Here is a 16,599-nt window from a genome sequence, read left to right on the forward strand (position 1 = left end):
TTTAGCTTCATATAGAAGATTGCATATATTAATTTGTTTTGGCGGAAGAAAAAGGACAAATGAAGTATGGAGAAAAAGTACAGGTGGAATGCAATGCAATGCTTCAACTTGAATGGAATGCATGCTTCTTCTTCTTCTTATACTAATTCTAATTTCTCCCTTTTCCAAAAACATATGTTTACCCAGCAAAAGGAATCAATACTAGTCTAAAAACTGAATTGAAAACTTCTGCTGTTCTCTATTTTGTGTTCTATATCTTTCATTCTTACACATAAAATTGATGCTTAAATATGTATACAAAAATCATAATCTCATTTAGGAGCAAAATGTGATCAATAGATTCAATTACGTCTTGCCGTTTTACTTCTTGCCTCAAACCATAATTGTAATTCATTGAACTATAAATTTGACAATGTTGTCTATTACTATTGACCTATGAGGTGTTTAAATGATTCAATAACTTACAAATTTCAAATTACTCAAATAAACTTTTAATTATCATTCTAAATTTCATTCAGACAAATTTAACTATTTTTCGTACACAAATTTAACCCATTTAATAGCATATTTGTTTCACACAAACAAATGTTTTCGGGTCTCCATTGCTTTAACTTCAAATGTATACGTTATAATATTTGATTCAAAATTAAATTCAAACCTCCTAGATTTAAAATGGGTAATTTTCAAAATCTCAAGGACATGATAGAAATTAATTTCAAAATCCCAATGTGTGACATAAGGAACAGAAAGAAAATTGTATTAAATAATGGATTTTGTTGGAAACTTCCATAAAGTTTTGTAAAACGTTACCAATTCTTTTAATAAATAAAGTTCCCTTCTTAAGTCACCAAAGCTTCTATTTCTATTTCCATTTAATTCCAAAAAGGATAGAATATTTGGTTTAAAACATTTGGAGACAAAAAGTTGATACGTTAAGACTCTTGCCAGCAAAAGTTGATACTCACTCTCACTAATTTAAACAACTTTTGCACAAAATTAGATTTGATCAATATATGATTAACCGTGTAATAATTAACTTTGTCAAAACTCACAAATTTCAACAAGATTGCACCTACTTGAAACAAAACATGTGACAGATCAAATTACCAATAGAAAACATTAATGGGATGAAGAAATGAAACAAAGAACTGTTTACACAAAGCTGATAAACTTCACACCAAACGAAAGTATATAAGACTACCATTACCATAAATCCTATAGACCAGAGAGGGGGGCGTGGAATTCTGTTTTTTAGGGGAAGAACAAAACACTATCAAAATAAACTTCCTAAAGCTATGAAACTTTCTAGTGGAGTAATGAACTAACAATTAACAGTCAATACCTACATTGAGAAGTGAAGATAATTCATAGCTGAAACCTCCAAAATCTGTTTGCTTCTACTACCCCTTTTCTTACTACGTCAAATTTTTTGATTATTTGTTAATGCGCTGTTCCACCATTAATGCCAGGTTTCTAATCTCGGCGTCCGAGGCATTGTTTAAGAGGCAAACTTGTCCTCTAATATCTGCCCTTAAACCATCACCAAACAAGCGAGCTTCCCAAGCTTCATCTGGAATAAACTCGTGGGCAAGAGAAGCCAACTTAATGAATTGTTCGTCATACTCAGCTACAGTTCCATCTCCTTGCTCCAAATTACACAGTTCACGAAACTTCTCGAGCTTCAACCAACTAGGTAAATATCTCTTCTCAAACAATTCCTTAAATTTCTGCCATGTAACTGTAACCCCATCAGCCTCCAAGTCCGTATGCATCACCATCCACCAAGAAAATGCAGCATCTTTCAGACGTAAACAAGCGAAAGAAACTTTGTGCTCGTCTGAACATCGTATCAAATCAAAGATATTCTCTAAAATCAAAATCCAGCGTTGAGCAACTAAGGGATCGGTGTCTTCTCCAAAACTAGGAGGTTCACAGGCAAAAAACATACTAGACTTGTTGGTACGTTCTTCATCAGTCTGTTTAGCTGCAATAATCCTCATTTCACTTACTAAATTGCAAATTTCGTCATAAACATTTCCCAAATTCACTGAAGGTTCAGCTGCAACTAAGCGATCGTTAGTCTTCACTGTAGAAACAACTTCTTCCAATTGAGCCATTGTTTTTCGTATGTCTCCAACACAAAAGATAAACCTCAGTTAACCTACTATGTTTATCTAAGTTAAAAGCAAGCACCAAACATTATGCAACTAAAAGCAGAGAACCTATAATAGATAAATAATTTCTTATCATCTGTTTAAATTAACTTAACAAACAGTACATAGACAGTATAATCAGGAAAAAGAATTTGATCATCTAAGAAGAACCAGAAAGCAATCATTACATAAAACCATGAGAAGAAAATCTGTAAAAAAGTTTCAATAACTTCACACAATCTGTTGAAATAAACATAACAAACAGTACAGAGAAAATAGAACCAGGAAAATAAATAGACGATCTCAACCAAGTCCGGCTCTAGAGTAAAATTTCCAAATTATGGCTAAAGTTGAACTCATGGCTATAGCTAGACTGTTCGTTAGTTTTGGTCAGGCTGGGTGTTTTTTTCTTTTTTTTTTTTTGGAAGGGCATTATCAACAAGAGAACATTACAAAAAAAAAAAATCATTAAAAGGAAACCGCGAGCTCCCAGAGTTCCACAAAATCAAACAATGGAAACAACGAACAGTCACGAAAAGATACTACAATCGAGAGATAAAAAAAGAAGAAGAAAAAGTGACGAACAACAACGAACGAAATGAAAACTAGATGATCGGAAAGAGATGAATGCTAAAATCCAAACCCTAAATGAAAAATGGCAGTAGATAAGTGGAGGAAGATGAATGTCGATTGAGGTAAAAAAAAAGGGGAAAAGATTAAGAGAGTTTCGTACCTACGATTTTCATACGAACCCGGGATTGGGTGACCGATTTTGGCGTTAGTGCTATTTATTGCCTTATGCCTTACGCTAAAACCCGACGTACTATACACACTGCTCCAAAATTTCTTTATTATTTTGTCCCAAATTTTGAAACTATCAAACAACAAAATTGTTTAAAATATTTATACTTCATAACAATTTTTTTAATTTATTATTAACAAATATTGATATATATTTATGAGTATATTTGATTGAAATAATCTAAAATTTTATTGTATTATTAAATATTTTCCTATATCAGGATCCAAATGACATACAAATTAAATTCAATTAAAATACAATCCAAAATTTACTAACAGACTGAAAGCAACAGTTTTAGGAAGTAGATGTTGATGAAGGGTAAAAGTTTTGAGATAAGGTTGACAAATATTAATGAGATGAGATGATAATGAAAAGAATTTATAAAATATGAAAAGAAAAGAAGAAGAAGAAGAAGAAGAAAAAAGAATGAGTGAGGGAGAGAGATAATAAGGAGAAATTAAAACAATGAATAGGGTTGAAGCCATTGGTCGGCATCAATGAAGGATAAATTGAGGAAAGAGGAAACTTGAGTATCATTAAGCCTTTGAACATAGGGAGCCCTTGAGCTCATATTCGCTCCTGCTCCACTGCAATTGTACTCTCCATAGAAAATTGTCCTGCACATATTTCTCATCTCAACGAAAATTTCATAGTAATTTTAGGACAAGTTTAATTTCTAAATATTTTGATTTAATATTCCAATTTAGAAGAAAAAATATTTATTTTTTAGGTTTTAAAATGAAGAGAACGTACTGGTCCCTTGCAGGGTCATTAAAGTCATTCCACCCCTCCGGCGCAATGATATCCGTCATAACAGTGTTAGCGAAGACGACACGAGAGAACGGCCGCCACGCGCGGCCGAGCCACACTCTGCCAGTCCCCCCGATACTGCAATTTACAAAAGAAAATCCAGAGTTCTCGTCAGCGGAGGCTCTGCCGTGGGCAGTCACCGCTCCATTCACAAACTTCGATCCTTGCGGAACCGGATTCGCCATCGAAACCAACTGGCAACTCTACACAAGTTTTCAAAAATTGCGATTCTGAAATTAAATTCACCATCAAATCCAAATGAGCGAAAAAGCTAGGGCTCCGATTTACCTCGTAGAAGGATCTTCCGTTGCCAAAGATGAAATCTATGGAGCCTTGGATGTAGCAATCTTTGAAGTAATGGCGGCCACGGTCGTCGTGAAGAGTGTCTTGAGCGCCAAAGAATCCGCAGCTCCAAAAAGCCGCTTGGTCTCCACCGATTCTAATCGCCACCCCCTGTGCTCCGACGTCTCCCGGCGCTGGAATTGGCGCCACATTCTTCCAAATGTTTTGATTTTCAGTTTGATAAAAACAAAAAACTAACAAAATAATGTTTTTCTTTTCTTTTCTTTTCTTTAATAAGAAAGAGCTATAACTTTTTTAGTTTCATCTTTTTTTCATAAAATCAAACTATTTTTCAATAATGTTTATTAAATATCTAATTATATCTTCAAACAATTAATTTGGACCCAACAAATTTAAATGAAAAAATCTACTTTAAAGTTAAGTTATATTAACTTTGAAGTTTGAAATTATTTTAAAAGATATTATTGTTAAAATAAATTAAAAATAGAATTGATTGTGAAAATGAAATGTAAGGATAAAAAGATTTTACATTATCATTAAATTTCATATAAAGAAGTGAAGTACATTGTAATAAAATAGAAAATAACTGAAATTACAAAAATATATATATATATATAACGAACAGAAAATGGACAAAATAAAAGGGAAAAGATCTGGAAATGGAAAAATAATAATAAAATGAAAAAAGAACTGAAAATGGAAAAATAAATAAATAAATAGCACTAAGCATTCAAACCAAACAATATATATATATATATTCTTTGAGATAATTAATTAATAAATGTCATTTATTATAAGATTACAATACCAAGAATCTATTGTTTGATCAACAAGCACCAAAACAACCCATTTTTATCAATTTATGACATATTTGGAAAAGGAAGAACTCTCAATTCATGTTACAATTAATAAATAACACGGCAATTTTGATTTTAGATGTTAACTATGAATTGACATTATATACATATGATGATTACTTTACAAATTGCTAATCCTATCACGTGTCATCATAGGATATACTATGAAGAAATTATATAATTTCAAACATCCATCAAAATTTTCAATATCATGTAGATACAACGACAACTAATTATGATGACGGTAGTAAACTAACAACAAATCATGTGTCATCAACTACTACATATTATGTCAAGTTTCTCAAAATAAAATTATAAAAAAAATAGTCTAAAACATAAAGACGTACACGAAATGTTGGGTGTAAAAGTGTTTTGAAGTTAAAAGAAATGCCTTATGAGTACATAAAATTTAAGTTTTGCATCTAATAAAAAATTAACCTTTATGTCTAACATACAATCATTAGCTTTCAATTTAATTTAATGTCGTGATGTTTGTGAATAGCTTTGAAAATATCAAAAAAGTCATGAGTATACCTATTACACTCATCAATGAATTTCAAAAACTTTTTAAAATTCAATTTGAAATGCATTATAATACAACGCAAGGTGGTGAAATTTGAACCCAACACCTCTTGTCCACAAGTACAAAAAAATGTATCAAGTACAAACAAATGTTAGCTGAGTTAAGTTCGAAATTGAATTACTAAGTTCCATTTAAAAGTTTTTGAAAAGTATACTTTTTTATTTATTTTGAAAAGTACTTTTTAGCATCTCACAAACTCTATACATGCTTTGTATTGTGAAAATACATTAAATTTTAAGAACAAAAGTGACATGTTTTTGTTTTCAAATTTCAATATGATATTAGAAAAGAGTGTTATTACGAAATAATGATGAAAATATTGTTTATAAGTTTGGTTTTTTGAAAAATTAAAAACAAAAAAGTTGAATGATTAGCAAATATATATATATATATATATAGTCTAATTAGATGTAAAAATAAAAGCAAACATGAAAGAAAAGGAAAAAAGATAATATGTAGATTGAAAAAAAGAAATTACCATGAAACTTAAATTCTTGGCAATAAAATTGGAAGAGAAGACTTGGACAGAGGCACTATAGAAAGTGCCATGGGAAGAATTGGCAGTGTCATTCCAAACAATAGCCGTTGTTGTATACCCTTGTCCTTGAAATGTCACATTTGCTTTTGTTTTTGGTACCATCACCTTCTCACTACAACATTATTAATCCAACACACCAAATTTAAAAGAAAATAAACCTCATTATGATCCAAAGTAAAAGACTAATAAAAACTCGTTTCAAAACCCTAAACCCTAAAAAAAAAAAAAAAAAAGAAAGAAAGAAAGAAACATAGCTTAGTATAGTTTATATTAACATTACTAGTAAATTCCAGCATTTATCCAAATTATGTTTCGCTTGATGCTCAAGTTTGGTACTGCATCGACCGCTGCTTGGATGGTCGTGAAGTTGCAACAACTATTTTGATCAACACAAAAAATAGAAGTGTTGGTGGTTTCTAGTGGAACGAGAGCGGTAGGAAAGTTGTCGCAAATGGAACTTATCACTGATTGATCATCTTCATCAGGGTTTTCATGATGGTGGTGGGGGTGATGATGATGAGGACAGTCGACGGGATCGCCAAAGACGACAAGGTTAGAAAGAAATGAAGGGGTGGGATTGATCATGAAGAGGAAAGCAAGAAGAGGGAGAAGAGAAGATAGAGTAAGATTGATGAGGAAATGATTATAGTTCATAATATGATTCATTGGTAGTATGGGTTTGTAGAGGGTATATACAATAGAAGGAAGAAGAAAAGTGTATATAAGTAATAATATGGAATGAAAGTTAGAGAAGAAATGCATAAAATAAGATAAATATATATATATATATATATGAGTGGAAAAGAGAGAAATAGGATGGACTTTAAGTCAAAGGGTTTGGATGCCATGTCTTACAATTCACCCACTCCAACTGGACCTTATTACTTACACACCAATCCCTCTCTCTTCCAAATACTTTTTTTCTTTTTTAATAAATAAAACTCCTAAAAGAATTAAGGGTTTTTTTTGGAGTACTAAGTTGGATACTATACTTCTTAATTTTGTTTAAATGATTGCATGTGATGAAGCATATATATATATACCCAAGTTGGGCTAAATTTTGGGCCTAAATTTAAGCCATTTTAACAGAGCCCATTTTGGCCCCCAAGTTTAATTACTTTCTATATGTTTCTCACTTTTAAATGAAGGAAACCATCACAGAAAACAGACAGATATGGTCTTCGATTTCTTCAACTTTACGAGCTTAAAGCAAACAGATTTGATCCAACGTTCTACATACAGTATTGGGTTTCACTCTCAAATGAAGGTCGCTGAAGTCTTTCTCATTCTCTGATTATGGATTTCTTTTTGCTTTAGGAAGATGAATCTGCAGTCGGTGGGTTTCAGTTTTGTGTTGAATAGGCTTTGGCATCGGAAAGATGAATTGACGGGTGGTTTTTGGCTGAGTAAAAAAAATATGTTGGTGTGTTTTAATTCTTATCAAGTAAACAATGATTAAATCAATGAGTATGTTAGTTTGTTAGTCACATCTAATTTTTCCATTCATCTCTTACTGCTCTTCTTCTGGAAGTTGCTCACTCTATTTATCAGCTCTCACAACTTCTCCACTCTTTCAATCAATGAGAAGAACTATGTTTATTCAATTTTCTCACTTCTACATTTCCTTTATAAATACTATATCCAACCCTTGTAAATTCAAATTTATATGTTTTTTTAAATTGTGTAATTTTTAAAAATAATGTCAAAAATAGTGTAGGTGAAAAACAATTGACAAAAATATATAGTGTTGAGAAATCATGTACACAATCCATGACTAGGGTAAACTGTGGATCGGGTATACGTCTATGGGTCAAAATCGTGGACTCAGTATACGTTTATGGGGTCAATCATGGACCTGGTCCACGATAGTGACTGAAGTCGTATCCTCCATACACAACTTTACTCACATGTAATCTTTAATCTGCAGTTGACTGTCACATCTGTCTGATATGTAAGGTGTCGTGTCTTTGATACACGACTTCGTAAAACCCTAGTCGTCAAGCATTATGCTTTCCATCCTTCACGATTCTTCCTTCCAACCTTCACAAAAATTCAACTGATATCCTTCACGAAAAATCAACAACCCTTCCATCTTCAAGAAAAATCAACAACCAAAAGCCTCCCTCTTCCATTTGACTCTTCATCCATTGTTCCATCCTTCACGAAAAATCAACAACCAAAATCCTTCCTCTCTTTATGAAAAAAAGTATTCCTTCCTTCTTGTTCTACCTTTCGATTTCACCATCCTACGAGGTATGTTTATTTTCTTTATTTTTATTGTACTATACTTTGATTTTGTTGAATTTAACTTAGTCGTGGACAGAGTACACAGTTTTCTTTTGTTGAATAATGCTTAAATTGTAATTCTTGAAATGATTTGATTTTAGAAAAATTATTTGATTTTAGGTATATTATTTGATTTTAGGTATATTCTTTTTGGAGAATTTAGAATCTCATGTTTGAATAACCTATTTTAGGGCTTGAATTCATGTATATATATTGATTGCATTTTTGTAAAGCTTAGGGCTTCAATTCATGTATTGATTAGGCATTGTAGAGTTTAAATGTAATTTAGGTATACATAGAGTTTGGATTTGGGTAATTAGAGTGATGTATCTTTAATGGTGGTTCTGATATTTTTTTAAATTTAACCGTTGATTAAATATGTCGATGTGACCTGAATATCTAGTTATTCTTGAACTTAGTAATGATGGGGATAGTGATATAGATGTAGAGGTTGATGAGTTATTTAGAAATGAAGAAAATATGGAGCATGAAAATGAAATGATACGGCCATCTGAGATATTTACACAAATAGATTGGGACATTGATGATTCTGTTAGTGAACAAGAGTCTACATTGGGAAATAGGAATGTATATGTAGACAATTCTTGTTTAATTCAAAAAGGAATGTTATTTGACTGTAAAAAAGATCTTCAGATGGCCGTTAAAAAGTATTGTGTGATAGAACAATACAAAATTGTTGTAGTTGAATCAAACCAACAATGGAAAGAAGACTGTAACCGGAGGTTAAGTGGAAGTAGGCATAAGTGCTACTAAATGTTTGAACTTACTAAGCTCGAAGGAGAACACTCGTATCTGTATTCAATTCAAACTTAACACAATATCATCACAATTTGATTCTAATTTCATGAGGGTTGAAATTCAAAATATATATGGTTAGAGTTGATCTTAATGTTAGTGTGTCATTACTCCAAGAAATAATTAAAAAAAGAAAAAAATATGGTTAGAGTGTCAACTACATACAAGTATGACAAGCAAAGAGAAAAGTACTAATGGTTGTTTTTTGTGATTAAGAAATCATGTAACGAGCTTCCATACTAATTGAGTGTCGTTGTATGTTACACTCCTAGAACTTGAGTTGATTGATATTTTTTTTTATAAATTTCAATTTTAAATATAGAATTAAATAAAAATGCATTTTTATTCGCACCAAAACCATGGTCATATTACAGACTTAAGGTAAAAAATAATCCTTGAAAGCTTAAAGAAAAAAAAGTTACCTAAAAATATACAACTTTTTCTTAAAAACTTAAAAATTTTATAGCAAATCTCATAGCATTCTTTTAATTAACTGCTTCCAAGTTTCAAGACGAATTCTGCATTAAAACCAAAATTAAGACCATAAGAATCCTTTTAATTAATAATTTTAAAATGTCAGTACGGTTTCAAAAGTAAGTAATACAATTGCACTAGGTGGAAAGAAGGAATTTTAAATGTTTGTGTTAAAAAGAAAAATGTGTAGTGAAATTTTTAATGCAAGTGAACATAGAAATTGAAGTTGGCTCTAAAAAAGGGTAATAATCACAGAAGTTTTAGTTGGATGAGGACAAAAATGAGGGAATGATTAATTAAGTTTTGGAAGAATTAAATCATCTTTTGTAAGCATTCCAAGGAAGTCGAGTACCATCTACCCTATTTTTATTATTATTTAAAAAGAAATCGACTTTTTTTTATTCAATCTTCAATTTTCCCCTCTTTCCATTTCCACAATTTCCCCATTTTCAACGCCCCTTTTTATTCATACTAATCCATTCCCAACATTATTCCTACCCAATAGACTTATGAAATGATCAACTTTACTCTTTTATAAATGTGAAACCAACCAAACAAACAAGAGTAAGAAAAGAAGGATGGAGGTGTAAGAATAAAAAAGAAGTGATGTATATAGATGATTTTAAAGATTTTAGGATGAATAGTGATATGTTTGGAAGGGAAAGTGGTTTTAAAATTAGAATTAAGTGCATATTTTGGAAATCCAAGTGGTTGACTTAGTAAAAATGATGAGTTAAGTTAGATAGGTTTGAAAAGAAAAGAGGGGGAAAATGATGGGGTTTCCATTTGAACCAATAAAGAAGAACGAAGATGTTAGTGAATGAGAAGGGGATTTGTTGTATTTGTTTAAAAGGAAATGGGGATTTTGACTTTGGCTAAAGCAACCCTTTTGGATGGGTTTAGTGGGACCTTAAATTTGTGAATGTGTGTGTGATGTGGTAATGTGTTGATGTGTTCATGACCTTCCATTCACTCCCTCTTTCCATTTTCCATCCCATTCTCTTTCTAAATTTTCACATTTTCTTCAACCTAAAAACAATATAATATTAATTAATAAATAATCGTTTTAAATAACAAATCTTCTTATAAACATTACAAATATAACAAAATAATGTAATTCACCCCTCGTATATATGTTAGTCTATCATAAATAGATTGTGACATTTTGTATTATTTTGGTTCGTTTAAAACAATAATATTGATAATAATTCTACACCTTTTTTTTCATGAATTTATACATTTTATTTTATTGTATATTGTTAAAATTTTATTTAGTTGAATTTTCCTCATGTTTTAGGTGCTATGTTTTTAAGTTTGTCGTAATTTAGTCTTTATGCAATGAATTTAAGATTTAAGATTTAATTTAGTCTTTATGCAATGAAAGGGTATCAATTAAGATTTAATTTTCCTCTCAGTCATCGTCATGGTTGAGATCGACCCAACTTTTTAACCTCCTTTCTCTGGTGTTCTCGAGGGTTCCTCTTCGACCACCACCCTTATCCCGAAGCAATGTATAAAAATCCATACTACCTTCATCACTTCGATAGCATGCATCGGTTTGATCCTTGTATTTGATCTTTTGACTGAATCAAACTACACTTCTTAGAATTGTGCCTTCCTTCTTAACCTCACTGTACAAAATAAAGTTTGCTTCACTAATAGAACCTTGATCGAACTTAACCTGTCTCATGGGTGTTATGTGAAACTTTTGGATCATTTGCAACAGCATCATCACCACCTGGATTTTGAACTTCGTTTCAAAAGACATTGCTGCTAGTATTAATTTGCTTTTGTTGATTCCGTCTTTGACATATGGTTGGATCTTCAACAGTACTGATACCAATGAAAGAATCAACCATACATTATTCAGTTGTGCTGCGAATTACTGAATCTAATCCAAGATCAACAATCATCACCACCTACTTTGCAAAACTCAAGACATTTTGGAATGAACTTGTCATGTATCGTCCTTCGTGTTCTTATAGAAAAGGCTCATGTGGAGGAGTAAAAGATCTCCATGCTCACTTCCAAACTGAACATGTAATGATGTTTGTAGGAAAAAGTTGTCATAAATGGTCAAAATGCGTGTTTTTTTTTTGCAAGAAAAAACTTTGTTTTTGGATTCCACTTATCAATGCAGTTATTTGTTGTCATAAAAGATAAAAACATTAAATAATTTATTAAAATAAATTTGTAGAAAATTCACGCAAAGCCCAACCTCATGAACGCCTCTCTCATGGACTCCAAACGTCGCCAACCTTTTTTTATTTGATTTATTTCAAAGTTTACATTCTGTGTTTCTTTTGATATGGTCTCTTTAATATAATGACATGTTTCTAACTTTTTCCCTAGTTGATGAATTATTCTGGTAAATGCTCTATATAGGGCCATCATTTGCCTGATTTTAAGGATGTCTGCACCATCTCCCCCAAACATTCTTTTAATCACGTTGAGCATCGATCACCCTCTCCTCTCCCTAAGGTAAGTGAGAAATTTAATTTGATTCACACCGTAATGTTCAATATTAATTAATGGTTTTTAGTCAAGTAGTAAGAATATGATGTCCTCTAGAATAACTACAAGAAACTATGTATCAAATCTTTTTAGTTTCTATTCTTTAGTGTTGAAATTGATAATTAGGTTCGATTAACCATTTTGGTTTTTGAAAAATTAAGTTCATATAAATTTTATTTCACTTGTGAGTTTCTTTGATGTGTTATCTACTTCCTTCCATTTGTTGGTTAGTGAACGCATATATGATATATCCAAAACTATCTTTTATGTTTTCTTATTGGGGAAGTTTTGGATCACATTGTCTACCCCTAATGAAAATATAGAGCTAATTATATTTTTGGACTTGGTCTAGAATTGGTACCTTGTGTTGGCATTACAAAGGGTAAAATCGTATTATATTCTTATATTGATGTGGAGAGTTCATACTCTAAAATGAGGTTTTATTTTCTTACTAGGTTTTGCAAAAATCCATTGGAGCAGTGAAGTCATATTGGAGCAACGGTTTGATTTATAAGACTTTTTGTAGGGTTGGTAGCAAAATTTGGTTGCAATGTACTTATTTTAAGCTTGTTTACAGCAAAAGACGTCTCTACTTATTCTTTTATTGTAAACCATTTACCAAAAATGGTTATTAGTTTGTACAAATATTACAAAGTGTATGATAATGTATATATATTAAAATGTTGACTGTTTGTTTCCATACATGTGTGTTGTATTAGAAGTATTTTGTGATTGAACTAGTATGTGCAATGATAGGGCGACAAGAAGAATAGGGAATGTTATTTAATGTATTTTATTGTAAAAAGATGCAGTAATAAAGAAGTATATGACATTTCATTTTTAAAAAAAGATTGTAGTAAAGGTATCCTTGACGTTCAATGATCGTCATGATCGACATATTCTTGATCGGAAAAAAATGTCAAATTATACGAATTTGTAAACATTTTATAATTGTCGTCAATATGCAAAGAATGACATATAATTACTCTAATATGTGTGAGCTAATGACAATTAGTTATTGTCATAAAATATAAAATAATGACATTATTATTTGTCAATAATACTACATATGTGACATTTATTTTCAAACTGTCGTAGATAATTATTATTTTACCAATGATACAATGACTGAATAAAACTGTGAATAATTTTAAAGATGACAGATTTTAACTATTGTCTATGTCATTTTTCTTGTAGTGACTTGATGTCAGTCATCGCTTTTACAAATTTTCATATATAATTCAATTTGTTGATGATTTTTTTTTCTAATCCAAGACTACGTGTTCTTTGAAAACAATTTGACAAAACTAAACTTCATCGATGTCTTTTTCCTACTATAAAACAAGAAAGAGTTTGCTTTAATATACTAAATCGTTACTTCAATAACATTTTAAGACGAAAAGTATTTTTTTAACTCTTGTGATTACAACTCGTTCCTAATAAAATGAACACAATATTTTTTTAATAAATAAAATAATAATTAAAGATATTAAAAAAAAACAAAATAAAAAATTGAGAGTGAACTTTGTGGTTATTATTGTTTTCTTAAAGAGAAAAAAAAAAGAAAAAGAAACTTTATGAAACATAAAGACCAAAAAATTAAAAACAAAATCATGTAAACTTCCAACAACATCAAATAAGTTTTAAACAAACTCATTGAAAGTATTCTTAGTTTGTTCTAACACTTTATAAAATCTTAAAACTAATCATTAACCAACAATGATTTAAAAAATATTTAATCAACAACAAATAAATTTGATTATGAGTTCACATGTTAGTTTTTATCAATATGACTTATAGAAGTGTATTGTTGTTTATTGTATTTGACATCGTTTTTACGAGAACGATTCAACATTTGAAAAAACATTTCAAACATTTAATTGAAACTTTCCTAATCAATTAAAAAAAAATAGAACCTGTCAAAAAGGGGGGAAAATCTAGAAGTATTTGGTGATTTAATCTAAAGTTGAATTAAAAGAAATAAATGATTAAGTTAGAAGAATGGGAAATTGGCAATGGCATTGGCCCCATCACCATATGTATTGTAGTACGTTGTTGGCGCGCGTGACATTGCAAAATCATTATTCTTTCTTTTTGTATTCACTAATTATTTTATTTGCCTACATTTACTAAACTTATACACTTCCTATTCTTTTTTCTTTTACTTTTACTTACACTAACAAAAATCAACAAATCCATTTTTTGATTAATATCATACAATGTAGATATTTTCAATTCTATATTATTTTATTTCTTCTAAACATGTGGAAAATGTTCCTACACCAAGGATAATTATTTACCTTAAAAAAGAAAAAGAAAAAAGACTATTGGTTAAAGGATTTTATTTTAGTTGGGATTTAGTTTGAAATTTAAAAAACTATTGAAATTATAGGTTTGATAGAGATACATATATAAATTAATTAATAAATAAATAAATAGAGTGTTTAGTATATAATAGATAAGAACAAGCAATTCCAACATGTTTATCTTCTTTCTCTTGAGTAAAACTTTGATCAGATTCCAAACAAAACCACACCAACCAACCAGTGAATTAAAATACAATTGTTTCATTATATTACTTTTTCTTTTGAAAATTGTTAGCAAATTTGAATTCAATAATCAATTTTGAAATTTAACAACTAATATGATCATACAAATATGAAGTAATAGAGACCAATAATATAATTAATTTTACTCCCTTGATATCCTACATGATAAAAAATTTAGTAGTTATTTATCTAACAAAATACACTGTCTACTACATTTAATAAATTTTGTTGTGACGAGTACTACTGAAATAAACAACCATTATACTAAAATATAGAAAATTATTATGGTGTATGTTAACGTATGGTGTGTAAATATTTTAAATTAAAACGAAACATTTAAATATAAGTCATGTAACTAAAATTAAGAAATTTGGAGATAGTGGTGAAAGGAATTATTTATAATTTATACAAAATATTTTATATAATATATTTTTTCTCCTATATATGAAAAGAAATGGAAGACACAAAACCCAAAACCCTATTTCTTTCTAACATTTATCTCAATATTTCACCCAATAAAATAAAAACCTAGAAATAATTTAAAATATATATTAAAAATTAGAAGAAAAAAATAACAAAAGAAAACAAACGTATAGTCTTCTTCTTCACTCCAACTTCACAATCACCATTGCCAATGAGTACCCATAATTTGAACCCAAAAAAATTCTACACAGCCCAAAAATTATCCGGTTCAGTCATCGGCATCGGCGCCCACGCCGCCAGTGTACTTCCTTCTTCCTCATCAGAACAGTAAGCGGCCATTACCCCCATTGCTCTCGTTGGAGGAATCTGCAGAAGCTCCAGCGGGAGGAATTTGAGAAGAAACCGCACTTTCGATCAGAAATCCGTCTCCAGCAACTGCGCCATTAGCCGGCCTTGGCGCGGATAGCCTCTGAAGAAAATCGCCGCCATGTGCGACTGTCGGAAACATGAACTGTTGAGGATTGTGATTGTACAACTGTGGTGGTTGTTGTAATAGGTAACCAGAGGGCGGCGGAGAAATCGTGGCGTTCTGGGAAGTGGGGAAATTGGATTGATGAATCCCGCCGAACCCTAAGGAGAAATTGGGGGAAATGGATGAGGTGAAAGGTGGAGTTGGACCGCCAGTGAATTGTTGAACCATCGCTCTGAAATTAGTTGTGTCCGTGTTGAGCAACGTGGTCGGAGTCCGCCGAGATGCCCTGGACCGGCGACGAACCGGCTTTCCTACACGACCTTCCGGGTTCAATCCAGTGGAACCAAGCGTGTTGACGGAGGCGGTGGTGGTGATAACCCCGGTGGCGTCAGAAACTCGATCGACGAAGAACATTTCGGAGGTGGAATGATCGGAAGGTGGTGGCGCCGCCGTGGAAGAGAGATTTTGATGGTAAAATTGAAGCCAATCGCCGGACATGGTTTAATATTTGATTTGATTTTCCTTTCCCCTTTTTTTTTTTTTTTGTGTGTTTTGGTAAGAAAGAAGGAAAAAGTTGAGGTGTAGAAGTCATATTTATGGTTGGAAAAACTCTAGTCAAACCAAAGACCAAATTAATGGAACAATTACATTTTTTTTTTTCCTTTTCTTTTTTCTTTTTCTATTCAAAACATTTTAATCCTTCTCCATAAATCTTAAACTCAATCTATCCTTTTACTTTCCATAACTCTTAAATTCAATCTCCTTTTTATTCTTAATCAATCTTAAATTCAGTCTTTTAATTTGAAAATATAATCTTAATTTAAGATTGGGTTGATAGGAGAGTGTGTACTAAAAATTAATGTATTGACTAAGGGGTAAAGAAAGAAAAAAAAAGTAATAGTAAGGAATGTATTTGAGGGATTAGAAAAATGTTTTGTGACATAACACGTGAACCTGAAGAAAGAAAAAATAAATAATAAGTTTTTGTTTTCATACACTTTGGCATAAACAACAATTTT

At 31.0% G+C, this 16,599-nt stretch overlaps 3 protein-coding genes across 3 annotated transcripts; all 3 read right to left on the bottom strand.

Moving 5' to 3' along the window:
* Nucleotides 1–1,076: 1,076 nt before the first annotated feature.
* On the bottom strand, nt 1,077–3,026 carry LOC101209793. The gene is made up of 2 exons (XM_004147681.3): nt 2,887–3,026; nt 1,077–2,131 (listed from the first exon to the last, which is right to left on the bottom strand). Exons 1-2 carry the CDS (start codon nt 2,897–2,899, stop codon nt 1,434–1,436), a joined length of 711 nt encoding a protein of 236 aa, XP_004147729.1. The 5' UTR covers nt 2,900–3,026; the 3' UTR covers nt 1,077–1,433.
* A 135-nt stretch (nt 3,027–3,161) lies between these two features.
* LOC101220702 (probable pectinesterase 8) lies at nt 3,162–6,789 on the bottom strand. The gene is made up of 5 exons (XM_004147725.3): nt 6,327–6,789; nt 5,987–6,158; nt 4,054–4,260; nt 3,709–3,968; nt 3,162–3,572 (listed from the first exon to the last, which is right to left on the bottom strand). Exons 1-5 carry the CDS (start codon nt 6,710–6,712, stop codon nt 3,413–3,415), a joined length of 1,185 nt encoding a protein of 394 aa, XP_004147773.1. The 5' UTR covers nt 6,713–6,789; the 3' UTR covers nt 3,162–3,412.
* Nucleotides 6,790–15,100: 8,311 nt separating this feature from the next.
* LOC105435193 (VQ motif-containing protein 22) lies at nt 15,101–16,242 on the bottom strand. Its single transcript, XM_011654948.2, has one exon. It carries the CDS (start codon nt 16,076–16,078, stop codon nt 15,428–15,430), a length of 651 nt encoding a protein of 216 aa, XP_011653250.1. The 5' UTR covers nt 16,079–16,242; the 3' UTR covers nt 15,101–15,427.
* Nucleotides 16,243–16,599: the final 357 nt, after the last annotated feature.

The sequence above is a fragment of the Cucumis sativus genome, chromosome 4, assembly GCF_000004075.3.
Source record: "Cucumis sativus cultivar 9930 chromosome 4, Cucumber_9930_V3, whole genome shotgun sequence".
Taxonomy (NCBI): domain Eukaryota; kingdom Viridiplantae; phylum Streptophyta; class Magnoliopsida; order Cucurbitales; family Cucurbitaceae; genus Cucumis; species Cucumis sativus.

Bases quoted from the DNA above. Each gene is read 5' to 3' on its own strand.
- LOC105435193 (XM_011654948.2), bottom strand. From the start codon at position 16,078: ATGTCCGGCGATTGGCTTCAATTTTACCATCAAAATCTCTCTTCCACG.
- LOC101220702 (XM_004147725.3), bottom strand. From the start codon at position 6,712: ATGAATCATATTATGAACTATAATCATTTCCTCATCAATCTTACTCTA. The intron at 6,159-6,326 runs GTAATGTTAATA...ATAATGTTGTAG, and splicing joins ATAAATGCTGGAATTTACTA to TGAGAAGGTGATGGTACCAA. The intron at 4,261-5,986 runs GTAATTTCTTTT...AACATTTGGAAG, and splicing joins CCAAGAATTTAAGTTTCATG to AATGTGGCGCCAATTCCAGC.